At 40.1% G+C, this 27,362-nt stretch overlaps 1 protein-coding gene across 2 annotated transcripts in view; it reads left to right on the forward strand.

Annotated features, from left to right (window-relative positions):
- Positions 1-812: 812 nt before the first annotated feature.
- PPA2 (inorganic pyrophosphatase 2) overlaps positions 813-27,362 on the forward strand; it is a 91,092-nt gene continuing 64,542 nt past the window's right edge. The window contains exons 1-4 of one of the 2 annotated variants that reach the window (XM_043870961.1): positions 813-1,044; positions 16,501-16,565; positions 20,449-20,493; positions 25,965-26,018. In XM_043870961.1, the coding sequence (XP_043726896.1) occupies positions 858-1,044; positions 16,501-16,565; positions 20,449-20,493; positions 25,965-26,018 (351 nt within the window). In that variant the 5' untranslated portion in view covers positions 813-857. The remainder of the gene's footprint in view (positions 1,045-16,500; positions 16,566-20,448; positions 20,494-25,964; positions 26,019-27,362) is intronic. The other variant, XM_043870962.1, reaches the window with a different exon arrangement.

Raw genomic sequence — 27,362 nt, forward strand, 5'->3', positions numbered from 1 at the left:
TGTAGACAGTCCAGTGGGCAGATCAGGGTGAAATGCGGAAGATGGTAAGTTTACAAACATAGAGAGGCACAGTACCAGGTGCCACTGTAGGAAAGAAAAGAAAAAGGAATGATAAATCACCTCTACTTGGATTAAGCATGAAGGCTTCATGGAGAAGGCATTTGAGGAAGTTACCATTTGGGGCTCTGTAACTCATGTCAAGCCTTCACAAGGAGGCCTGATTATGTCTCACAGTGACGTTTTCATGTGTCTGCACGCTTGTCTCCTACATTGGACAGGATATAGAGGGTGCTTGGGACAGAGCAGTCAGTCAGTATTAAGTCACCATGGCTGGGTGGCCACTAGTGGTAAAGAACCTGCCTGCCAATGCAGGAGACATAAGAGACACAGGTCCGATCCCTGTCGGGAAGATCCCCTGGAGAAGAAACGGGAACCCACGCCAATATTCTTGCCTGGAAAATCCCATGGACAGAGTAGCCTGGCGGGCTACAGTCCCCGGGGTCGCAAATAGTTGGACACGACTGAAGTGACTTAGCACACACACATGATAAATATGATCGTAAATACTGTCTGGATGAGTGAGTGAAGGAGTGAATGCATGTATACATTAATAAGTAGCAGTGAGCTCCTCAAGGGTGGTGGGTCTTGAACCTCGGCCTCGCTGCGGGTACCCTTGTGTCACCCTGCCAAGTTGCCAGGCGCTCTAATTTCTAGGAGCAGTCTCCACGCCAGCGTGGCGGGGGCGGGGTTCCAAACCTCCGCCCGGGAGTGCCCACTCCGGGCGGTAGGGGGCGCCGGCGCGCGGCCGGGCGAGTCCCCCGGCACCACCCGCGCGAAGCCGGACCAGTGTCTACGCCATGCGCGCGCTGCTGCCGCTGCTGCGCACCAACTGGGCCTGGCCGGTGGGCGCCGCCGCCGCCGCCGCCGCCGCAGCCCGCCTGCCGCGGGGAGCGAGCGCAGGGCTCGGGCCGCGTCGGACCATGGCCCTGTACCGCACGGAGGAGCGCGGCCAGCCCCACTCTCCCGATTACCGCCTCTTTTTCAGTAAGTAGCTCGCGGGAGGCCCGCCGCGCGTCGCGCCGGAGGTTGGGGATGGGAGCGTGGCCTCCATCCCTGCGCCCGGCGGGTACAGCGCGGTCGCCGCGCGGTCCAGGCCACGTTCCCGCACTCGGGGGTCCGCGCCGAGCCGCGGGAGCTGCGAGCGAAGGGAGCCGCCACGTCCCCAGTCATGGAGCGCAGAGACGCAGGGCGGCAGGCGGGGCCGCGCCGGGTCACCCTGAGCGGGGGCCGCGGTCACCTGCCCGGGCCCGCAGCCGTTAGCCCGGCCCCCGCCGGCGTTCCGGATTCAACTGCGGTGAACGGAGCTCCCGGGTCAGCCCGCCCTCCAGGTGGGCGTAACAAGGCTTCTCCGGCTAGGGCCGCTGGCGATTGGAGAGGCAGGCGGGACTAAGGAGTTGCTTGGTCCAGCTGTTCTTCTTTTGTGGGCGGGGCTCTGAGGAAGGCGCGCTCAGCCGCCTGAATTGATACTCGCGAGTTTGCACGTTGAATGTGATCCACGATCAAGGACCTCGTTGGTTCCAAAGTAACCCCTTGTCCTCCCCAAATTGAGCAAATCCAGAGGGCGAAGCAACATAGGACCTTGACCTGGCCAGCTAAAATGGGAAAGACCCAGGTCTCCCTTAGTCTCTCTCTCTTTTTTTTTTTTTGCATCTGTATGTTTCACTGTGCAGGTTAGCTATGATGTGAAGTAGCGAGGTTGGTTGAGTTGCTGTCATCCCTCACTGATCTGAGAGCCCCCAAGGGGAGTAGTACCCTTTTTTTTTTTTTTTTGTAAAGTCGTCCTTGCCTTACCGCCCACCAATTAGGAATGTCAGCTCTAGAGACTTTGGGTTTCAGCTCGAATCTGGATTCTTCAGCGCATAACTCTGTGATCCTGGACGAGTTTCCAAACTTGCCGAGCCTTGGTTTTTCTCATATGTAAAATAGGGCTGTGAGAATTACATGGCATAGTGTATACAAAGAGATTAGTCACAGGATCTAGAATATAAATTCTGTTGTTAATACTTGTGATCATTTTTGATACCTGTAATTTACAAAATGTTTACACGTTTCCTACTTGAGCCTAGGGTGGAGGCGTATTTTATAGGAGAGAAGAATCAATTTGCATAGTTTTGTTGTTACTATCTTTGGATTGGAAGATGCCCTGGAGCAGGAAATGGCAACCCACTCCAGTGTTCTTACCTGGAGAATCCCATGGACAGAGGAGCCTGGTGAGCTATAGTCTATGGAGTTGCAAGGAGTCGGACAAGACTGAGCACCTGAGCACACAGGCACGTGGTCATAAGGCAGCTGATACTAAAATTCCTGTTTTCTTTAAAATTTTCTCCATATTCTTTCCCATCCTTATTTGGCCAAGGCTAATGGGAGTAGAGAGGAACCATTAACAGCAAGACCCACATTTCTGATGGATTGTTGCAAAAGGTTGCAACATGATGGTTTGAGGAATAGCTTTCCATAGTAACAGTGTTACAGATGGGCAGATTTCAAAGTAGATAGAAGCTGTCTAACTCCTAAAATGGAGAAACTATTTTAGATTTGTTATAAATACAGTAATAAATTATAGACCAAAAAGTCAGTGAATATTTATGAAGTCTGTGCTGGACCTGTTAGATGTGGTACTGAGAAAATTTTAGTTACGGGCCCAAGAGTTTCATAATATCAATGTAATTAGTTAAGGGAAATATAAAAACACTAAAAAATGTTTTATTTGAATGTTGGCTGAGAAAAAAACAGCCTTGAGGATCTTGGAGCATGTGGTGTAGCCTACTGAGCACTGACTTTGGAATGGAGAGTCCTAGGTCTTGATTCCGGCTCTTCAGTAACCCACTATGTGCTGTTGGCAGGCCGTGGTGTCATCTCATGTGGCCAGTGTCTGTAGCTGTGAAAGAAAGCAGCTGACCTACCAGTGATCTTCAAGGCCCTCCTTAGTGCCGGCATTCCCTGGAGGCATCAGATGACGAAGAGACACTCCTAACATTACCTGTTAGGCATGTCTGAGGCTCTGGTGGCCTCTTGCTCTGGTGTGGTTTTTTTAGCTGTCTTGTGTTTCAGACTCATGACTTTTCTATAGCTGGAATGCCACAGATAAAATATATTTTATATAAGTATAAAATATTATATTTATATCTCACTCAGTTGAAATCATTGACAGAAAAGAAGAAAAAAGATTTTACTGAGGTTGATGGGCAAAAGTTGGAAGCACGTAAAGTAGTTTGGAGGAGAGGCCAGGTGGTGAGGTAGTCATCGAGATGGTTGGGTTGAACAATTCCTCAATTAAACGCCAGATGGCATCCTTGACCCAGGACAGTTTCCGATTTGCTGGAAGGGGTGGGACAAAGTGAAATGAAGCCCCTTCAGTGTTAGGGGGTACCCGGGAAACAGTGAGCAATTTTCTCTTTATAAAGATAAATAAATTGGATATTTGTACTCTGGTATCCCTGAGCAGTAGTATGGTGCAGTTCTCTCCCTTCAAAGAAGAGCATGCGTATACCACTTTTTTTGAAAAGTGTTGTTTAGTGTTTAGCAGTGAAATCATTACCCACATTTCCAAATATTTCCCAAGCCTCTGTAATACTAGTGAAGTTGGGAGGTAGGCTTTTTTGAATTTCATTTCTGTAAATGGTTCTCTTTGCCACCATTCAGAAGAATTAGAATAAATGATAGATGCAGGACTTGGTTTTTCCCTTTTAATTGGTGTTAAACCTTGTAGGAATAGTATTGACGTGAGAGAAGGTGGCGGGGAGGAGCATCCTGGTGGTAATCATGAGGCCTCTTGGCCCTGTCATTAACTTTTTGTGGGGACTTGTGTGAGTAATTGAACTTCTCACTACCTCACTTTATTGAACCATAGAAAGAGGAGATCGGAATCAGTCATTTTCAAAACTGCTTAGTTGAGCACAAGTATCCCAAGGTGTGTTACTAGATTTTCTTTAAAGGAAGAGCTTCATGGTTTATTAAATTAGCAAACTGCTTCCCATTTTATTACCTTGGGGAGTCACAGTGTGCATATTAAAGTTCTTGGAAATTTGTATGTACCGTAACGTCCCAAACTTTTGAATCCCAAAGCCCCTGTTTCTCGGGACATTTATTGACATTTTAGTAACTCTAGAGTTTCATAGAATTCTATTTGGGAAGCACTGAGTTCTAGATTAATAGTCAAAACACTTGGGTTGTAGAGGGGTGGGATGGGGACGGAGACGGGAGGGATGTTCAAGAGGCAGGGACATATGTATACCTGTGGCCGATTCATGTTGATTTATGGCAGAAACCATCACAATATTGTAAAGTAATTATCCTCTAATTAAAGATTTTTAAAAATGGAAGAAAAAACTAGGTTGTAGGCTTGACTTAACTATACCTTGGTCATCACTTGATTTCCTTTAGCTCAATTTTTCCATCTGTAAAGTGGGAATAGCACTGATGATTTTATAGAATTGTTGTGGCAGCTATATGATACCATATATGTAAAGATTATCAGTGTCTCATGCGTGGAACATGGTTAATGTTTAATATGTATTATTTCTTTTTCCCTTTTGACTTTAAGACACTAGACCAAAATTCTTGTTATATTTTATAAAGGATGAGAACAGTGGGATATGGATAGAATAAGATACTTTGACTATGTCCCAGTTTATTAATTCCAAGTCTTGGGAGTTTTAGTGGGTACTGATGACCTGCAATCTTTTGAATTAGTTGTGAAGTCTTGATGAAGTAAGACTTGTTCATATAGGACTAGAGACATAGCATTGTATACCAGTATTCATTTGGTAGTCTGCATGTGTTTGTTTTGTTCATAACGTATAATTCATTATTTTAAATTTTTTAAGTTTTCTGAAAGGATGAGGAGAAACTACGCTTTTCATAATTTGGATTTTTGTTACTGTGGGGTAAGTGACTGGTTCACTTAGAGAAATAATGCCATAGATAATTCCAGTTGCTTTTATTTAGCATGAGAATGAATCATGCAGTTTTTTAACAATGAATTTATCATTTATAATAAGCATATGTTTATGTTGAAATTATTATATGTTTTCTTTTTTAAGTACATCATTTGAATAGTAGGAGCAATCTCCCACTGAATGTACCACACATCTGGACTTAATAAAATTTACAATGATTACTGCACAAAAGGTGTGTTTTGAGCCTTAAATATATGAATTCTTATAACCTTTTTTTTTTTTTTAATTTTGCCTATATCATAGAACTTGAGTTAACATAATAGAAGATAATGGTTATTGTGTGGATATAGAAACATTAATTATATTTATTTGGTTTTTGTCATTGTTACAGCTTCCAGTAAGAATCTCTACAAATGGTTTTAGTAATCGTATGTGATAGTATGTTGGTACTTGGCCTACATGTCGCTATTTGATGTATATAATACATATAATCAGATACAGGTTTTGCAATTCATTTGATTTTCTCACTTGCTGATTTAAGTGAACTTTCATTCTGAAACAACTTGCTATTCTAAGAGAAAAACATGTAGATAACTTACAAAGTGACAGAATGAAATCTCATTTCAGTCCAGTCGAAGGTAAAATTTTGACATTGTTTGGCACTATCTAATATATGTTGATGGGCCTGATAGAATTTGTTAGCTTATGCTTAGTAGGTATGTAGTCTGATTTTTGACAAAGTGAAATACCACAATCAGGTGGTGGGGTGACTCCCGTTGTTTTTCTCTCTCCTCGTAAATATCCAGAAGTGATAGTAAGTGGATAAAAGAAGATAACCCTGAAACAATAAATAAGAAGGAGCCATTAGAGCTGGTGATTTCAGAATATTTATAAAGGAAGAAAAGCGGATGGAGGTGTGGTTATTGGTGAACAGGCACAGAGGAAGTCCCAACTTAAGTCTGTGTGCCGAGGGTCTGTAGTTTCAGAGGAAGCTGAGCTGCTTTGCAGAACCTCAGGGTCTGAGGACATGTTGATGTTGTATGGGAGGGAGGGTGAGAGACAGACGTGTGGAGCTTGACACGGGAGGAGCCGTTTAAGTTGGATTATGGAATGGCGGGCACTTGGATGTTTACTGCAGGCCTGGGGCTTAGGCCGTGGACCAGTTCCTGCCCCAGAAGTTGAAGGACGTGCTTGGAGATCAGCAGGCTGGCCCTCTGACTCGGGGATGCGAGTGTCACAGCCGGCTTCTTAAGCACACACCTTCACAGGAAGCTGGCCCGTCACCGAGCCCCTCCCACACACATCAGCCTTTCCTAGGCCTTTATTCTTAACTGTAGACCAGCTTGTCAGGGGTCACCTTCACACAGGTTTTCCTCACTGCTACTGCTATCTACCAGACTGCTTTGTCAAAAGGTGACCTTCATGTGGCAAATGTAATGATCAACTGAAAATTCTCCTCCCAGGTGAATTCTCAACAGTATTTTCACAGTCTAACCCTCTTTCTGCCTTGAAAATTTTTTTTCCCCTCCTGGGACAACACTTTCTTTTAGCTTCTTTTGACGGCTTCTCCATCAGCAGTTTCCTTTGCTGGATTCTCTGATCTGAACTCTAACCTTTGAAATGGCCCAGGACTCAGTACTTTGCATGTATGTCTATCTTTTCTCTCTCTAGGGCAGGGGTTGGCAAGGCCTTTCTGAAAAGGGCCAAATAGTAAATAGTGTAGGTTTTGCAAGACCAGTGGTCTCTCACAAACTACTTAACTCAGTGTTGCAGGGCAAAAGCAACCAGCGAGTGAAGGCATGGGTATGGCTGTGTTCCAGCAAAAGGCTGTTCATAAAAGTAAGGACAGCTCTTGTGCTGGATTTGGCCTGTGGGCCAGTTTCTGTTGTTACTTTTGCTGTAGATGATCCCATCCATTGAGATATCTCTGCCTCCCAGATTTGTAATGTTAGCCCTAGTCTCTTCTCGAGCTCAGGATTTACACATGCGGTAAATGTAGTCTGTATTTCCACTGAAATGCCCCAGAAGTTAACCTGAAGTTAATGTGTAGAAAACAGAACTCCCTGTCCCCCACCCCTACCCAACTATTTCTGCCTTCACACCTATGACCAGTAACTTAGGAACCGTTGTTGTGGCCAGTCTCACCCCATATCTAGTTACTAGTCTCCCTTCAGCCCAGCTTTTGAAATGTATCCAGAAGACAGTTACTTGTCTCCGCTCCCACCCATGCTCCTGTATCCATGTCACCAACATCTTTCACTTGAGCGGTTGCAGGGGCCTCCTGGTGCTTCACCCTGCTCCACCACTGTCCCCTGAGGTCTGCTTTCCACCAGGAGCCACGAGATGTAAGTGTGATCATGCCAGGTTCTGCTCTTACTGCTGCTGCTGGAAGGTCCTGTGTGACCTGATCCTGGGCTTCGCCACTGCAGTCTTTGCTCACCACTCTTCCTTGTGATCCGTGTGCTCCGGCCATCCTGGCCTCCTAGGTTTCTCCAGCATGCCCTGCATTTTCTTGCCTCAGCACCTCTGCGCTTGCTCCTCGTGCAGCGTTCCTCCCTAGATGGCTGCTTGACCCTCTTCCTCACTTCATTCAGCTTCCCTGGCATTTTCATATAAAATATCTCCTTCCACTATTCTTTTCTTGCCCTATACCTGATCAAGTTAAAAATATTTTCATTGCTTCTATGCACCAACCCCCGACCAGAATATAAATTCCATAAAAGCAAGGAATTTGTATATCTAGTACCCAAAACAGTGCCTAGTATACTGTATGTGTTCAGTAAATATTTACTGAATGAATGACTTTAAGAAAACCTTATAAAGTAAATGGGAAAAAAGAGAACCAGAATTTTTCAGTCACACAGGTATCCACTGAATATCAGGTATCCACTGATTTCAGAAGGAATTGCACCCATTAAGGAGGAAGAGGGGGCTATGAAGAAAAGGCAGTCAAAGAACAAGAGCTTTTGGAGATTAAAATCTGATTAAGACACAAAAGTCGATAGAGGGGGTAATGGGTCAATTGGTGTTCTGTTATTTTAAGCCACCAAGTGTGTGATAATTTGTTACAGCAGTCCTAGAAAGCTGATACAGAGAAGTTAGAACATAAGGTAAAGAAATCTACCAGGAAGTTGAACAAAATGTCAAAGAGACAGCAGGAAAAAAAAAAAGGTAGAAGAGACCTAGAGATTTACTTTAGGAAGTCTTAACATTTGGATACCATGAGTTCCAGAAAGAAACAACAGACAAAATGAAGAATTTTCAAAGGAATAGTGAAAGAGACCTAAGGATCTAAGTACCCAAGTGTTCTGAGTCCCTGACTCTTTACTGTGAAAACTCAGAAAACAGAGGCTTTTATAAAGAAGACCCTAAAAGTCCCTGGGGTTGGGAGTAGGGGAAGGAGGGAGAGCATGTCACCTGCAGAGCACCGAGAACAAGCTGGTATCTGACTTACTAGCAGCCCTGAAAGCTCAGAGACTGGAGTAACGCTTTCAAAATTCTGAGATCGTTTTCCTTCTAGAATTTACCCTGGCAACCATTAATCCAGGGTGTAGGCTGAATCAAGACATTTCAGGAATTTAAGGACTTTGGAGACTTACCTCCCGTGCCTCCTTTGGTACACTACACAAGTTAGGAGTATGCTCTTGCAAAACAGGTAAAACAAAAAAAGCTGAAGGCATGGAATCCAGAAAACAGATCTAAGCTGGAAGCCAACAAAGCAGAGTCTCAAGGTGCCAAGAAAGCATCCAATCCAGATTGCAGCAGAAAGTATGAGATTTCCAAAGGGAGCTATTTGGTTAGAGAATTCCATAGTTCTGTGGAAGCTGTGAGACATTTGAATAATTGATAGATATGATTACGACTGACTGAGGAAGGAAGAAAATTAGAAACACAACTCAAAATAGAAGTTGAACAGAAAAGGAAATTATCTGTAAGATTCTACTTGGCCAAAAATCAACATATAGCAATGCTTCTTAAACTTGCCTGACTTGTATGCTTACTAATAATATGGATACCCAGATTTCTCTCCTTATGATTCTGATTAACTAGGTATGAGATCTGCTCAACAAACAATCCAGGCTTTTCTGATCTTTAGGAAATACGCTAACAGGAAAAGCATGGAAAACTCAATAGGATTATAGAACAGTTTATCAGCTTTGAAGTGAAAACATGTAAATGCAGAAGATAGAAAATTAGGAAAAAGAATGAAGAAAGAGAGAGAAAAAGCCTGTTAGTTGAGTCAAGAAATGCTGTATATGTTTTGATGAAGCAGGGAGTAAAGCTGTGAAGTATTGGCCAATAGAGAATTTAAAGGGATTAGGTTGCAGTCAGATGAACTAAACTGACCTTTCAGAGCTGAAATCAGTAGATAATATTCTAATATTGTAAATTAAAAACTATATGAATATATTACAGTATTTGAAAAAGTAAATTGGCAACAACTTGGTTTTTATTCTAAAGAAACAACCAGTCTGAGCTGCAGATAATGAAGTTCTAACCTGAGATTATCACTACTTTATTCTGAGGCTCTAAGAAAGGGCTGTTTCTGATGTGTGCTTCAGTTCTATCTTTAAAAGGTGGCATATGCGGCCACAGTGCTTGCTGCATGTACCAAGTCTGTCCATGGCTCATGGGCATGGTATGGATTACCCCATTCATTTTAGACAGGATCAGAGAGAAGGCAATGGCACCCCGCTCCAGTACTCTTGCCTGGAGGGTCCCACGGGCAGAAGAACCCGGTAGGCTGCAGTCCATGGAGTCGCTAGGAGTCGGACATGACTGAGCGACTTCACTTTCCCTTTTCACTTCCATGCATTGGAGAAGGAAATGGCAACCCACTCCGGTGTCCTTGCCTGGAGAATCCCAGGGACGGGGGAGCCTGGTGGGCTGCTGTCTTTGGGGTCACACAGAGTCGGACACGACTGAAGCGACTTAGCAGCAGCAGCAGCAGCAGGATAGATAGCACAGGTTTCTCTATCTAAAAGTGGAGTGGTGCTATGAAATCATCCATCAGCCGAAATGTTCTAAAGAAGTAATACCTAAGGAGACCTCTTGCTAACGAATGCACAAGATAAATGGAGAGAAAGCACAGGTGCTCACGGGCGTAGTTCAGAGCTCTGGCAACTTGCTGCTGAGATGCTGAGTGTAGTTCCCAGGAAGGGAGCTTGCCTGGCCGCTCTCTCACTGCTCAGGGCTGCTGGATGCCTCCATTACAGCTGCTGAAAACACACTGAATGCTGCTTTCATTTCTTCTTCTTTTTTTTTTTGTAAAAGTGAAAATCCTCTTTGGATTTTTGTTGTTGTTGTTGTTAGCAAAACAGGCCCTAATATAGGTCTTTTATAAAAGTGAAGTGGCTTAAACCAAACTTTTGAAAAGCAGGGGATACCAGAACCTATCTTTAAACCCACCTTTAGAGAATCTTAATGCATTTAAGAACCTTAATGCATTTAATGTTGCTTAGAACTCAGCATTCAGAAAACTAAGATCATGGCATCCAGTCCCATCACTTCGTGGCAAATAGATGGGCAAACAATGGAAACAGTGAGAGACTTTATTTTCTTGGGCTCCAGAATCACTGCAGATGGTGACTGCAGCCATGAAATTAAGACACTTGCTCCTTGGAAGAAAAGCAATGACCAACCTAGACAGCATATTAAAAAGCAGAGACATTACTTTGTCAACAAAGGTCCATCTAGTCAAAGCTATGGCTTTTCCAGTAGTCATGTATGGATGTGAGAGTTGGACCATAAAGAAAACTGAGTGCCGAAGAATTGATGCTTTTGAACTGTGGTGTTGGAGAAGACTCTTGAGAGTCCCTTGGACTGCAAGGAGATAAAACCAGTCCATCCTGAAGGAGATCAGTCCTGAATGTTCACTGGAAGGATTGATGCTGAAGCTGAAACTCCAGTACTTTGGCCACCTGATGTGAAGAACTGACTCATTTGAAAAGACCCCAATGCTGGGAAAGATTGAAGGCGGGAGGAGAAGGGGACCACAGAGGATGAGGTGGTTGGATGGCATCACTGACTCGATGGACATGAGTTTGAGTAGGCTCCGGGAGTTGGTGATGGACAGGGAAGCCTGGCATGCTGCAGTCCATGGGGTCACAAGAGTCAGATATGACTGAGTGACTGAACTGAACGCGTTTCAGTGAAGCCTAATATCATACTTATAGTACTGACTCTAGAACACTTCTGATGGATTCTTATCCTTCCTTTGTCTGTTAAGTCAGTGGTTAGCTCTCTGATTGTGCCAAGAGGACTTGTTTGTCTTTCAGTTTATAGGATGTTGCTGATCTTGATAGTGTGTAGTGCGCCCTAACTTAGCTGTAGGCATTGCTTACATTTTAGCACTTTTGTATTCTGACATGTAATACATTGCCTTTTGCATACCAAATTGTATATTACTTAATTAAAGGAAATTGAGAAAATTAAGTGTCAGAGAAATCGAGTGACTTTATCAAACTCAGCAACTACAAGGCAGACTCTTGCCCTCTGTATTCATTGCTTCTGTACAAATTTATTAGTATTATGCCCATCAAAGCATTATAATTATCAGAGATCTAAGGCCCTATTTTATTTTCCCAGACATTTTCCTTTTTTTTCTTTATTATTATGTTTTTATTAACACTATTTCATGACCCAGATGGCTTCTAGTAGGTTTGGTTATCTGAGTCAAACCATTCATTTACCTTTATTTTCTTTTTGCCTTCCAGAATGGTAATTAGAAAATTATTTTAATGTATGTATTGGCACTGCCTTAGTGTTTGAATATATTTAGATACCAGTTTGAAGTGATAGATGTCAAAGAACACTTCTCACAGATCTTTAGCTTTTAGTGATCACAGCCTAGCCCTATTTTCTCTCATACTTGAGTAGCACATATTTCTGTTACATCTTAATATTTGTTGAGACTTGGCCCCAGTTAACAAGAGCTTTAGGGAAACTTAACAGCAAGTCAGCGTGCTAGAGGTATCAGTTAGTCTTATTTAATTCCAGGTAGCCCAGCGATTCTGTCGAGTTTCCTGTGCTTCATTAAGTTTAATAACAAACTTTCCTGGTTTGTAGGACTTCCTGAATTCTTAGAGCTGAGGTTGTTAATTTCCATCAGTGATAGGTTGCAAATGTAGCAACCTGTAGTAATGTGCTAATCTTTCTTTTGTTCAGAATTCTACCTTATCTTTATGACTTAGAGTAGAGAAAAGAATCGCAGGTGGGTGATTGTTATTTGGAGTAAGTGCTCCTATTTATATGTTAAAATGTACTATATTTTTTTAAACTGCCTTATTTTTTGTGTGTGTGAGCAGTTCTGAGCTTTAGTAGAAATACAGACTCATTTAAACACCATCACAATAATGGTACAGAACAGTCTGTCACTCCCCTAGATTTTCTCCTGGCTCCTCTTTTAAGTCAACTCCACCCTCTCCCCTCAACCTCTGGCAACCTCTGGTCTGGTTTTTATCCCTATAGTTTTTGCCTTTTCCAGAATGTTATCTTATTGGAGTTGTTTGACTCTAGCTTCTTTGACTTAGCATAATTGCATTATAGATTTTTTCCATTTTCTTTTGTGTATCAATAGTTCATTTTTTATTGTGGACTAATTGCTGCTACTGCTGGACTGTTGAGTGGAATGCCATTGTGTGGGTTTAGTAGTTTGTTTACCCATTTACCAGTTGGATATTTGAGTTGCCTCCAGTTTTTGTGATTATTGAGTAAAGCCCCTATAAACATAGACTGAGAAGTTTTTGTTTGAGCAAAGTTTTCATTTTTCCTAGTTAAGTACTTAATAGTAGAATTTCTGGATCATATGTTTATAAGAAACTGTCGAACTATTTCCCAAAGTTGCTGTACTGTGTTCAATTCCCCACCACTATCTTTTATTTTAATAGAAAGTATGTAAATGTGACCCGCTTAAGTAACCTTGTTATTTATAGAAAAGTAAATAATCTTGCAGCAAACTGATAATTTTGTTTTCTGTTCTTTTAAAAAAAATTTTTTTTTTATTGAAGGATAATTGCTTTATAGAATTTTGTTGTTTTCTGTCAAACCTCAACATGAGTCAGCCATAGGTATTGTTTTCTGTTCGTTGTGTTGCTCATAGATGTCTTTAAAATCAGGCAGAGAATTTGAAATTTGATGTGGTATGTGAAAGAGAAGTTTTTTTTTTAAGGTGCATCCTTTTTAACTGATGGAAAAGAGTTTTATAGATCTCCAGTTCAGTTCAGGGAGAGTTTTATCTCCTTTGCCACTTGTGTGCTTTTTCTTATCTTTATCGTAGTTTGTGCATCGGGTCATACATAAGTCACTTTGTTGCTAGGGTGGGAAAAGGTAAATTATATTAGCAGCTTGTACAGAGAAATGAAATAGTAATAGAGATATTTGCTCAGCACATATTAACTGAATGCATACTAAGTGCTGGGAACTTTTCTGGGTTCTGAGGATCCAGTAGAGAGCCTCATAGAACAAACAAACACAGCAACAAAACGTCTTCTTTCTTCAGGAACGTTAGTGATAAGGGGTAAGGAAAACCCACACGGCATGAGAAGAGGAAATAAAATTTTGGTGGAGCGTAGGCCATTGTTAAGTTATATATTTCTAATTTTATTAGACTGAAGCCACTGTTTGTATTTGTTCATTTGTTTAAATAAACTTTATTTTGGAATAATTTTAGATTGGACAAAGTTGCAGCAATTGTACAGAATTTCAGTATATATCTTGCCATGTTCCCTAACATTAACATCTTTCATTACCACTGTGCATTTGGCAAAGCCAAGACACCAACATTGATACATATTATTAACTAATTCCACATTTTATTTGGGTGTCACTGATTTTTCCACTGATGTCATTTTTCTGTCCCAAGATCCAATTCAGGGTAGCACATTCCTCTCAGACATTATATTTCCTTAGTTTCCTCTAGTCTGACAACTTCTCAGTCATTCCTTTCATAAGTTTGTTTCTTGATGACCTTGAGACTTCTGAACAGTATTGGTTAGGTATTCTGTAGAATGTCCCTCAGTTTGGGTGTGTCCAATCTTTTTCATGACGAGACTGGAATAATGGGTTTGCAGGAAGTACATGGCAGAAGTGAAGTACCTTTATCTCAGCGTATCAGGGGATCCATGATATGAACACGACTTGTCCACTGGTGATGTTAGCCTTGATCGCTTGGTTCAGGATACTGATCATCAGGTTTCTCTGCAGAAATGTTTTTCACCTTCCACACTCTGTTCTTTGGAAACAAGTCACTAAGTCTGGTCCACACTTGAGGAATAGGGTAAGCTTTACTTTTTTGGAGGGGAAACACCTACATATATTGTTTAGGATTTTTCTGAAAGGAAGATTAGTCTCTTCTGTCATCTTTATTTATTTATACAATCATTTATTTGTTTTACCATGGGTCATGTATATTTATTGTATACTTTGGATTATAATTCATTACAGGCATACCTCATTTAGTTGTCCTTTCCTTTGTTGTACTTTGAAGGTCCTGAACTTTTTACAAATAGTTTTATGGCAGCCCCGTGTCAGGCAAGTCTGTCCTTCCAGTTTCACAGAAGCGTTTACGCACTTGGTGCCTCTGTCTCACATTTTGATAGTTCTCGAAATATTTAAAAGTTTCATTATTATAATATTTGCTATGGTGATATGTGATTGATGATCTTTGGCGTTACCAGTACAATTCATTGAAGACTCAGATGATGGTTAGCTATTTTTTTTTTAGCAATAAAGTATTTTTTTAAATGTATGAATTGCTTTTTTAGATAATGCTATTGCACACTTAATAGACTAAATGTAGTGTAAACATAACTTTTATGTACATTAGGAAACCAAAAATTTGTGTGACTTTCCTCATTGTGTTATTTGCCTTACTAACAGTGGTCTGGAACCAAGCCCGCAGTGTCTCCAAGGTTTGCCCGTAACCGTTATTTATTTTGTTGCTCAACTTGCTCCAGCTTTGGCCTTTGGGAGCTCTTTCAGTTTGCCTCCTTTTCCCTTTGATATGCCTGTGAGTGAGTGATAGTTGCTCAGTCATGTCTGACTCTCTGCAACCCCATGGACTGTAGCCCACCAGGCTCCTTTGTCCATGGAATTCTCCAGACAAGAATACTGGAGTGGGTTGCCATTTCCTTCTCCATTGACATACCCGTAACTTTTTGCTTTGCTTTTTTGAGCACTTGTTCACTTTCTGGTACTCCAGAACATAGCAAGCTCATCTTGTATTTTCTTTGCCCAAGGTGTAGAATAAGCCCCTTCTTCAAGAAACCCCAGTTCTTTTCATTGGAGAATGGTATTTAGAAACCAAGATTTGGGTGTTCTGTATACTCATTGCTACTGGAGTGTTAGCCAGTCCTTAATTTGTTTATTAAAATATTTTAAAAGTCTAAATTTGAAAATTATACCAAAGAAGTAGCAGGCCAGAAGTAGTACATACCTTGACTTTGGAAATTACAAAGTGAAAATTTTCTATGGCCATATTAAGCCCAGCTTTTGGAAACACACATTCCAATAAAAGTATGCATTCATATTTTATTTAAATAATATATACTTTTAAATATATTTTACATATATGTTTCAGTATGCAGTGAGGATAAAATAGTTTCAGTTATTGAAGTTTGTTTTTGTTTTAAGCTTACCTTAATATTAGCATCCTTATCACTTGGAGTGGAACAGATGACTTGTTTCTTTTAATTTGGTAAGACTTTTAATCCTTTGTTTCATGTGGGTTGTAGGTAGAAATGAGGAATTATGTCATTAGGTTTCTCTTGGGAAAATTGACATCACTTTTAACCCAGTTCACCTATTCATGAGCCTCTTTTTGAAAGTAAGATTATTTCATATTTGGGGTTTTAGTCTAATTTAGACACTTTTTACTCTGGATATTTAAGCCACAGGGATAAGTGAATGGTTTCAGCAGCCCAGATACAGTTGATTTGGTGTGTATAGCAGTCCCCCTTATTTGCGGTTTTGCTTTTCACGATTAAGTGTTAAATTGCGTGCCACTGTGTTCTGAGTAGCATGATGAAGTCTGGTGCTGTCTGCTTTGTCCCTGTCCTGGGCATGAGTCATCCCTTTGTCCATCCTTAGTAGGTAGATGTCTTGGTTTTCAGACCAACTGCCCAGAAAGAGCTTGTGTTCAGGTAACCCTTATTTTACTTAATAATGGCTCCAAAGCATAATGATGCTGGCAATTTGGATATTCTCTTACTGTGCCTAATTTGTAAATTAAACTTTATCATATGTAGGTGTGTATAAAAAAAAACCCTATGTGGGGTTTGGTACTGTCAACACTTTCAGGCATCCATTGGGGTCTTGGAAGGCATCCCCCAAAGATAAGGGAAGACTACCGTTGTTCTCCTTGGTCATCAGACTGGAGCAAGTTTTAAAAGTTAAATTAAACCTTAAATTGAGAGTTAAAGTTAATTTTGAAAAAACATTAACAGCTTGTTCAAAATTTAAAAGTGGGTGAGAGTATAATTGCTCTAAAGAATAAGCTAGTTCATTGCTTTAATTCTGTGTTTTTGTTTGTTTTCCTTTGCAGAGAATGTAGCTGGTCACTACATTTCCCCCTTTCATGATATTCCTCTGAAGGTGGACTCTGAAGAGGTATTGTTTTAACTTGTTTGGTGCATGAAAATATATATTTCTAGTATCACCATAAGATTCTTTTTGAAAGCATCTCAAAAAGAAACGTTGTGGTTGGCAGTCAAGAAGGGCAGAGGAGAATTAGCATCAGTTATCATTGTAACAGGATTATAAGCCTTCTTGAATTAGAATTTGGATAAGGATGAGTTTCTTCCAGGAGAACTTGGGAAGAAAGAAGTGTTAGTAGTAGTCTATGACACTTAGAATTTGGTAGCAAATAAAAATTTAAGGTTAAGAATTTGGGAGGTTAACAAGAGGCTTATTTTTAATAAGAGTAGTAGTGGTATTAGTAATAATAAAATAGTAACATTTGTGGATTATCTTCTGTTTGCTAGCCACCGTGTCAACATATGCCATTTTATTTAATCCTTATAAGTTGCTGTTATCATCTCCAAGGACACTGGAGCTGAAGTGTCCTTGACTTGGACACTTTGACTGTCTAAGGTCACATAGCTGGTGAGTGGCAGAACAAGGTTTTGATTGAGCATTTCTGACCACAGAGTTCATGCTCTTTAACCACCCTACAAGACAGATGCTAGAAGGGTACAGTTGGAAGAATGGTAGTCTTTGAATAGCTATTCTTTTAGAACCTAAAATTACTTGAGAGGTGGGAGGGTAGAAGGGATGTAAGTCAGGTTGGAGGGCAATCTGCTGAAGATGGAACTAAGAGGGGCTCAGAATTTTGGAGCATTCCTAGGGCTCTCCTGACTAGTTGGCAAGATGGCGTCATTGGTAGTGGACGTTAGTTGTCACCGCAGCCTTGGCAGTTCTTTCAGTAAGATCCAAGTAGTTAACTGGCTTATTTCATTATCACGTTTTTCAGTAACCAGAACTACATTCCAGGATGAGGTTCCGTGGGGCTGGTTAGTGGGGTTGGGTTTTCCAGAACCGTGGTGGGATCAGTGTGGAGCAGAGACCAGGGGAAAAGGGGGAAGCTGCTGCAGCTGCAAGTCTGGTTTGGCCTTTCTGGTGTTACCTCAGGGGCCGGCTGTCGGGTCACGTGAGGTTCTGGAGCATGCGAATAGGATTTATGCTGCCTCCCAGGTCTTCACGGGGTTGGACTGTCCGTAACAATGAGAATGGGGCGACGAGAGCCAAGAGCTACCGAGCGCTCCGAGTGCTTAGCCAGGCACTGTGCTCAGAGCTTGACTTGCGTTATTTCAGTACGTCCAGGGCTGCTGTTACCATTTTTATTTTGCTAATGAGGTGAAGTACCTTGCCCACGGTCACAAAGCTGGTCTGTTGTGGAGATGAGATTTGAACGTAGGTGCTGTAACTCCAGACTGTAATTTTTTTTTTTTCTTAACGTTTCTTTGGGTTTTATTTTAAATAATAGCAGGTGTGAAGTCAAGAAGACAATAGACAATGGTGTCTTGATATAGTAAGGAAAAGGAAAGGTATTTTATTCTAAACTATTATTTACAAACACATTTAAAACTATAGTCATTTCCTATAATGTCTATAAAATTTTTCATAAATAATTATCCCAGAGACATCCAAGGAAGAGGACGTTCAGCAGCATCCTCGCATCCTCAACAAAGTCTGTACCTTAGCTGCTCTTGTGTAATCCTTCTAGCTCACTGCTTCTGAGTAGTATTCAGCTACAGGACAAGGAGTCATGTAATCTGGAGAGAGAAAGAAACCGGTGAGAGAGCATAAAGAACTCTATAGTCCTGTGTGTGTCTCTGAGTGTGTGTGTGTGTGTGTGTGTGTGTGTGTGTGTGTGTGTGTTCATGTGTCTTGTTTTGGCCAGTGAGCTGTCCAACCTAGGTACCTCACATCTCCCAACCACTCTCTTTGATTTTGACTTAAAGAGGGTGCATTCATCCATTTATTTGTTAATTTATTCATTCAGTAAACAGTCATTGCATGGTTACTATGAGTCAGACAGTATTCCAAGCACTAGAGTTGCAGTGGTGAATAAGGTGAATCTAGTTCCCTCTCCGCCAGAGGAAACTAACCTAAAAATAAACAAGTCAAACAAATACTGTAAGGTGCTAGAAATCTAGAAGAGAGCAGAAAAGGTAGGAGTGACTAGTGGGTGCTGCTTCCTGTGGGGGCGGTGACCTGTGACAGTCTCCAGACCTAATAGCAGTAGCGGTGATAACAATGTTATAGGGGGAATTGTGTACAAGTGGAGCAAACAATGGGCTTCATACATCCCACTGAGTAATAATACTCTGCCTTAGGAGGATGGGTTTTGGGGAACATGAGATTTGGGCATATGAAAAATTGATAGGGCAGAACAAAGTGCAACAGGTTGTGCGAATGAATTCGGGGCCTGTGGAGACTGGTACACACAGTGGTTGTGTAAATAGGCCTCCCTTGTTCCCAGACATAATGATTAGAACTCTTGCACCTTATACTTTGGGTGGTGGTATTTTAGGAAAAGAAATAATGCATCAGGGCTGACTTGGAATAATTGTTTTTCTGTTTGTTTCCTTCATTAGCTGTTTTGGTGTGTAAAAGTTACATGTAATGTGTGAGCATTTGGGAATGGTGTAATTTTTCTTCCCAACCAGCCGCGTAATGCTCTTTTAATTTAAAAGTGCTTGATGGAGACTTGGTAATCACACCTTGGTGGGAATCACAGGCAGGAGGCGCAGCCGAGCGCTTTCAGGGCTTGTTAGTCACACTCCCTGGAGTTTCATTTCAACAATGAAATGACTGTTTTAAGCATGATTATTGGAAACTGCCAGTCTTTCCTTAAAAACTGAGCAGAGCCTTTGCTTATTTTATAAAAACTAGGAAAATACACTTGAAAGGGACTTAGCTTTTCTAATAATTTGTTTTATGTAGCACTTTGATGCTCATGCACTGGAGATGCAAATGCAGAGAGAAAACTGCACTGGGCGTTTGGTGGATTCTCTGTTGAATCAGGTTTCTGGAAACCTCTGGTGGAGTGTTTATACTCTAGGCATATTTTTATTGCTGTATGGTCAATACAGCTGTATTCTTTCATGAAATATTAGAGTCAAAAAGAGCATCTTTTAGAAATTGAAGTATAGTTCATTTACAGTGATTCAGGTATATAGCAAAGTGATTCAGTTTTATATATATATACATATATATATACACACACACACACACATGTATTCTTTTCAGGTTCTTTACCATATAGGTTATTACAAGGTATTGAATATAGTTCCCTGTGCTATATAGTAGGTCCTCGCTGTTTATCTATTTTATATCCAGTAGTGTTTATCTGTTAATCCCAAATTCCCAATTCTTCCTTCCCTGCCTTCCCCTTTGTTGATCATATTTGTTTTCTATGTGAGTCTGTTAATATTTCTGTTTTTATAAATAAGTTCTTCTGTATCATTTTTTTAGATTTCACATATAAATGATAGTTTATGATATTTGTCTTTATCTGTCATACTTCACTTAGGATGTTAATCTCTATTTCTATCCATGTTGCTGCAAATGACATTATTTCGTTCTTTTTTATGACTAATATTCCATTATATGTGTATAAAACATCTTTATCCATTCATCTGTCAGTGAACATTTAGATTGCTTCCATGTCTTGGCTATTCTAAACAGTGCTGCTGTGAGCATTGGGGTCCAAGTATCTTTTCAAATTAGAGTTTTTGTCTTTCTTGAATATATGCCCAGGAATGGGATTGCTGGATCATTCTTTTAGGGAATCTCCACGCTGTTCACCATAATAGCTGCACCAGTTTCTATTCCCACCAGTCATGTCAGAGGGATCCCGTTTCTCCACACCGTCTCCAGCATTTATTATTTGTAGGCTTTATTATGATGGCCATTCTGACCAGTGTGAGATGGTACCTCATGGTATTTTTTAATTGCATTTCTCTAATAACCATCTTTTCTTTTATAGGAAAATGGCATTCCTACAAAAAGAGCACGAAATGATGAATATGAGGTACATCTAAAGGTTTTTATTTGTGTGTATCACTTATATTGTCTTTTAAAGACCTTGATGGTAGTCCTCATTTGTACAGTGATGCTGAATTATTTTCCCTTGCAGAACTTATGAGTGCATCCTGATGTTTTTCTTCTAGTCTCTGTTTAAGGCAGCTAGGGACAATATTACTATTTTACTTTATTCCCTTATGGTAAAATATATATAACATGACATTTGCCATATTATTTATTGTACACTTTTTAAGTGTACAGTTCAGTGACATTAAATTCCTTACCATGTTACACAACCATCACTGCTATCCATCTCTAGAACTTTTTCATTTTCTCAAACTGAAACTCTGGACCCATTAAGCAGTAGCTCTCCACTCCACGTCCACGCAGCCCCTGGTAACCACTGTGCTACTTTCTGTTTATGAATCTGACTATTCTAGGATTCAGGAATATATGCTATATTCCAACTATATGCTAAATAAATACATTCTAAATTCATCTTTCAAGTACATGACTGTCAAATTTTTTATTTTTCTTGACTTAGGACCAGAACGTTCGGCTGATGTCTGTCTTCCCATTTCTTTCTGTTGATGCCTTTTTATCTTGCTGACTCCAGGAGACATTTCCTGCCTCTTCCTTAGCCTTCTTTTCCCTTCCTCACCTTATTGCCCTCTAGTCTCAGCTGGCTGAAACTTTTGACCCCAGCCTTTGAATCTCCTTCTAAGCATAGCTGTGGGGCTGTTTAATTCCTATCAGCTTTGGCTGCCCCCCATCGTGTATTTTACTAAACTGATGTTTGTCAGAATGGTGCTAAACCATCTGCATTGGAACTGCTTAGGGCACTTGTTAATGTTTCAGATTCCTGGTCCATTCCATATCTACTGAATTCACGCGGACTGGGGAGTCCTCACATTTAACAGGTGTTCTCTGCTCAGTCACTCTGTGTCTGACTCTCTGTGACCCCTGGACTGTAGCCCTCTGGGCTCCTCTGCCCATGGGATTTCTGAGGCAAAACTACTGGAGTGCGTTGCCGTTTCTTTCTCCGGGGAATCTTTCAGACTCAGAAATCAACCCCTTGTTTCTTGCATCTCCTGCATTGGGTAGTGGATTCTTTACCACTCTGCCACCTGGAAAGCCCAAAACAAATGTTCCAGGGCATCCTCTGCACTCTGAAGTCTGAGAACCATTGCTCTATGTAATGGATAAATAGACATTCAGGGGCTCAAGTCTTTATAGGTTCCTGGAGACTTCGAGTGTTAACCTGAAAACAGTTGTTTCAGTGGGAGCAATTGTTTACTGAGTACATATATACTAAGTACATATATACTGAGTACATATATATTTATGTACATAGTACACACCCAGTAGTGCTTAGTCTTTGTGACCCCATGGACTGCAGCCTGCCAGGCTCCTCTGTCCATGTGATTCTCCAGGCAGGAACACTGGAGTGGGTTGCCATGCCCTCCTCCAAGGGATCTTCCCAAACCAGGGATCGAACCCAGGTCTCCCACATTGCAGGCAGATTCTTTACCATCTGAGCCACCAGGGAAACCAACTTAAAATTTAATTTTTAGAACATAGTTTGTGTGTTGGTGACTATCTGATTTTTGATTCGAGATATTTTTTTTTAATTCTTTTCTATTTCTCCCACCCCTCAGGCCGTGGCAACTACTTTTGTACTCTCTTTCTATGAATTTGGCTTTTTAAAACTTTTTAAGATTCTACCTGTAAGTGGTGCCATGCAGTATTTGTCTTCTTCTGTCTGACTTCTTTCAGTGAGCATAATACCTTCCAGGTTCACCCATCCTGTCACCAAGGGCAAGATGTTGTCCTTTCTCATAATTGATACTATTCCCTTGTATTTGTAAAAAACGTATTCATTCATTTGTTGACCGGCACTTAGGCTGTTTCTGTGTCTTGACTATTGTGAGCAATGCTATAATGGGCATAGGAATATAAGTACCTCCTCAGTATCCTGTTTTCCTTTTTTTTGGATATATATACAAAAGTGGGATTTCTGGGTTATGTGGTAGTTCTGTTTTCAATTTTTTGAGGAACCTCCATACTATTTTCCATTGTGGCTGTACCAGTTTACATTTCTACTAGCAGTGCACAAGGGTTCCTTTTCTCTACATCCTCGCTGATACTGTTATTTCTTATCTTTTTTCATGATAATCATTCTAATGGGCATGCCTTGGTATCTTATTGTGAGTTCAATTTGCTTTCTTTCCCTTGATGATTAGTAATGTTGGCCGTCTGTATGTCTTCTTTGGAAAAGTATTTAAGACCTGTGCCCGTTTTTTTTTTTTTTTTTTTTTTTTTGATGGATTTTTTTTCTGCTATTAAGTTACAATATTTCTTTATATATTTTGCTTATTGACCCTTTAACAGATATATGACTTGCAACTGCTTTCTTCCATTCCATAGGTTGCCTTTGCTGTGCAGAGCTTTTTACTTGAGTATGTTCCCACTTGTTTATTTTTGCATTTGTTGCCTTTGCTTTAATGTCAAATCCAAGTTTATTTGATATTTTAAGGGTTAGAAAGAGGATAGAAGGGTTATTTCCTTTCTTTCTACACCTCAAGAATATAGATAATGCAGTGTTAGAGAATCTGCCTGCCAATGCAGGAGACACAAGACACAAGGGTTTCATTCCTGGGGTCGAGAAGATCCCCTGGGGAAGGAAATGGCAACCCACTCCAGTATTCTTGCCCGGGAATTCCCGTGGACAGAGGAGCCTGGCAGCTCTAGTCCACGGGGTCGCAAAGAGTCAGATAGCACTGAGCGCACACACGTAGAAAATCTACTGACTGTTTTTTCATCCTTTTTTTTTTTTCCCCTGCAATAAAAATAGAAGGGGAAAAAATAGAAAAAAGAACTGAAGGAAGAGGTAGATGTCCCTAACCCAACTTTCCGAATTTGAAACGTGTCCCCTTGTGTCTTTGTGATTTTCTAACAAATTTCAGCAGGCCACTTTTGGTTTGTAATTAACATTAATCTTAGAATTAACAGGCTAACATTGGCTTTAAAAAATCACAGGTCATGTGCGTTTTAGCCTGAGAGAAGAAAAGCAGACTGGAAGTACACTCCTAGTGATCAGGAGCAAATGGTGAGGAAGAGTGTAGTTTGCAGGCTTACAATTCAAACCTGATCCATTGTTCTCGGCGTAATTCAGTAATTCGAGTCTCTGTGAGGGGTTTTGGTAGGTGTCATTCTTTCTATAAAAGGACTGGCGCTAGCTTTGTCTTCTGTGTCACCTCTGAGTATTCATCTGCATGCATTTCTTCTCCTAGAGCCAGACTTTCAGGGATGAATAAATTATGTGAACATCTGCCGTTTACTTAGGTTTTTCTTTTTAACAGCTCCTTCAGACATATTTAAACAGGTGCTGGGGTACCTCATGAAAGAGCATGGAAAATGAAACCTAACAGCAGGCCTGTATGTAAGGTTGCTAAGATAGATATGAGACATATTTCTAAGGAGCAGTTGTTGAGAATGCATTCTCAACTTTGTTCTTTATCTCATTATGAGTATGCAGTTTTGTCATGGTAAACTTCGGTCTCATCTAGAAGAACTTAAAAACCATCATTACTTCTGTGGCTTGATTTATATTTAATTGTGTAAATGGCATTCTTTGAGTTAACAGCTTTCCTGCTTTCACTAAGAAAACCCCAGATATTATTTGAAGTGAACTGAAGTCGCTCAGTCGTGTCTGACTCTTTGCGACCGCATGGACTGTAGCCTACCAGGCTGCTCTGTCCATGGGATTTTCCAGGCAAGAATACTGGAGTGAGTTGCCATTTCCTTCTCTAGGGGATCTTCCCAACCCAGGGATCGAACCCAGTTCTCCTGCATTGTAGGCAGATGCTTTTACCATCTGAGCCACCAGGGATGTTGTTTAGCAGTACTTTAAACCAGAGGTTCTCAACTCTGGGTGCATATTAAAATTGCTTAGGAGCTTTTAAAAATAAGCAATGCCCTGGCTTCACTACAGAACCACTGAATTCAAATATGTAGGAGATGGGGGCTCTAGAAATCTCTTTAAAAAAAAAAAATCAATTCCAGCTCTCCAGGTGATTTTACTGTGTGGCATAGTTGAGAATGACTATATTTAATCACTGCTTCTAAAATGGTCTGTGGTGAAAGGTACTTTTTTGGTTTGTTTATTTCTAATCTTTTGTGAACTGATACTAATCCTTTTAAAAAGTACAATCAAAAAGAACTATTAGAAAAACTTAATTCAAGTTCCAAATACTTATTAATAGGTTTGACAGTCATAAAAATTACTTGGTCAATTGTTATCAATGTTTCTAAAGGAGCCGGTAACTGTCAACTTGCAGATTAGCCCTGGTCCATGTCCACACTTGGACGAAGACTGTTTTAAACCATTGCTTTGATAAGTTGTTGCTTACTGATATCAGAATGGGAGGCAAGCCAACTTTCAACATAGACTTTCTCTCTCTCTTTTTAAAAGATAATTTTATTTGTTTATATTTGGCTGTGGTATGTCTTCTGCTGTTGCTTGGGCTTTCTCCAGCTGCAGCGAGCAGGGGCTCCTCTCTGGTTGAGGTGCGGAGGCTTCTCATTGTGGGAGCTTCTCTTGTTGTGGAGCACAGGCTTTCGGGGGCATGGGCTTCAGCAGTTGCGGGTCCTGGGCTCCAGAGCACAGGCTCAGCAGCTGGGTATATGGGATCTTCCCAGCCTAGGGATCAAACCCATGTCTCCTGCATCGGCAGGCGGATTCTTTGCCACTGAGCCACCAGGGACCCCTAAGGCTTTTTCTTTCTAAGGCCGTTACTGTTAGTCACCACTGACCTAGAGTGTCAAGTACTCTACGAGGTCAGAAGCGGTAAAAAGAAGCAGTGTTTCTTCTGTAAGTTTAGGGAATCAGAGATCACTAGATGATGTAAGCTAGGCTTTGTGACTCTTTGTAAGCTTTGTAACTACCTATACTAATGGCCTCAATTTTACATTATGATAGTTCTAACTTGTATTTAAATATTTTTTTATGATTTTCAAAATATTTTACTTCTTAATTGTGTATTTTCATTTAAAGCATGTAACTGATCTTCACAGCCTTGTGTTGGATGAGGACAGAGATTATCACACTTACTTTATAGACTGGAAAAGTGAGACACTCAGCGCCCACTTCTATTTTAGTTGGAAAGTAATTGAAACACGTTTCTTGGCTCCATTCTGATTCTGTCCCTACCAAAAGGTATTTCCAGAAATGTAGCAACTTCTAACAGCATGCAGTAGTGGTCAAGTAACACAATCAGGCTTAAATTCTGTTATATTTTTAACCAACTGCTTCTCTAATTTTTTTAGTAGGAATTTAAGGCATAGGCAGACATATAATGCAGACTTCTTACATTTTTTGTAGGAAAAAATAAAACATTCTCATGCAGGAGGTAAGTGAAAAAATAAAAGATGACAACATTAAAAAAATGTTTTCTTTGTTGTTTTTTTAAATTGCAGAATGTGTTTAACATGGTTGTGGAAGTACCTCGGTGGACAAATGCTAAAATGGAGGTATGAAATATCTTATTAACATCAAATGGAATAATTAATAATGATATAAAATTTTGTTTCAAGTTGTTTGTCATAATATTTTGAATTTGGGATGGTTGACAAGCTTCTTTATAATGAAGACAATGGAAAACATTCTTGTAAACATACTTTGAATCTATTTTCAAAAAGAAAATATTATTCAAAGCTGAATTTACACTTTAAAGAGACTATATTCTTTTTTGCCTATTTTGTTATACACATATTTATTTAATTTTCCTTGACTCCTGTGTCTTTGAAAATAGCAAATACTTTTAAGGTTTTCTTAAATAGGTTCCGAGATGTATTTGTTCATAGACATAATTGCAGCATATTTGGCACTGACAATTTTGGTTCCTGAGGACTTAATTCTCCTTTAGATTAAATTTAACTCTAAGAGGAGTGAAAGTGTTTTTCTGGCCAACTCTTGATTTCTGAGTACTTTCTAAGAGCATCTGCTATTCCCCTGGTTAGTTTTTAAAATTAATAATGTTTTCTTGATTTTTCTTGATGGTGTGAACCTATCAAGAACTTCCCTTTTGCTTTTCGGAATTTTATTGTTTCATCTTCAGTTAAGTCAGGTCGGTGTTTCTGAGTGAAATTTGGTTTGTGGTATTTTGGTTAGTTATCTAAGTCTTCTGTAACTTTGGATGTAGAGGTACGTATTATTTTAAATGTTTAAGTTAAGATAGTTTTATCAGTATATGTTTTGCAGATTCTTTATTTGGAGAGTGATTTCTCTAAAATAGTAGGTTTTTTGGTTAATATTTTAATAGGAAAAAGTAATTATATTCTTCTTTTGCTCTTCTTGCTTTTGGTACAATGTTTTATTATTCTTGGCTACTCTCTACCTCACTTGGGTGTAGGATCAAGAACCTGTGAGATCCTACCTAATTTAATCAGTGTTTATTCATTCAAACATGGCTTCAATTATTTTTTGTTTACTTTTGTAGGATAGGTTTTTTTTTTTCTTGGCATGGCAATTTGAATATGATTGAAAGGTAACTTTAAAATGAAATCACTTAGTGAAAAATCTTTGTTATAAGATTGGTGGTAGAAAACCCAAGTAGTAGCAAAAAACATGTTGATTAATCCTTATCTTCTTGCCATTTCAATAATATTTATTATTTGTGTTAAAAATAATGAGTTCATAAGTAATAGAGTGCCTAAATATATTATCCTACGTTTCCTCCCCAGACAGTTTAATACAAAACAGTAAATTACAAATAAGAACCAGCTTATTTTTAAAGTTATCTTTGATCGATAAGTTGGAATATGAATATTTAGTCTGATGATGGCAGATTTAAAAATCATGTTTGAATATAGGAT

The sequence above is a fragment of the Cervus elaphus genome, chromosome 17, assembly GCF_910594005.1.
Source record: "Cervus elaphus chromosome 17, mCerEla1.1, whole genome shotgun sequence".
NCBI classification, from domain to species: Eukaryota; Metazoa; Chordata; class Mammalia; order Artiodactyla; family Cervidae; genus Cervus; species Cervus elaphus.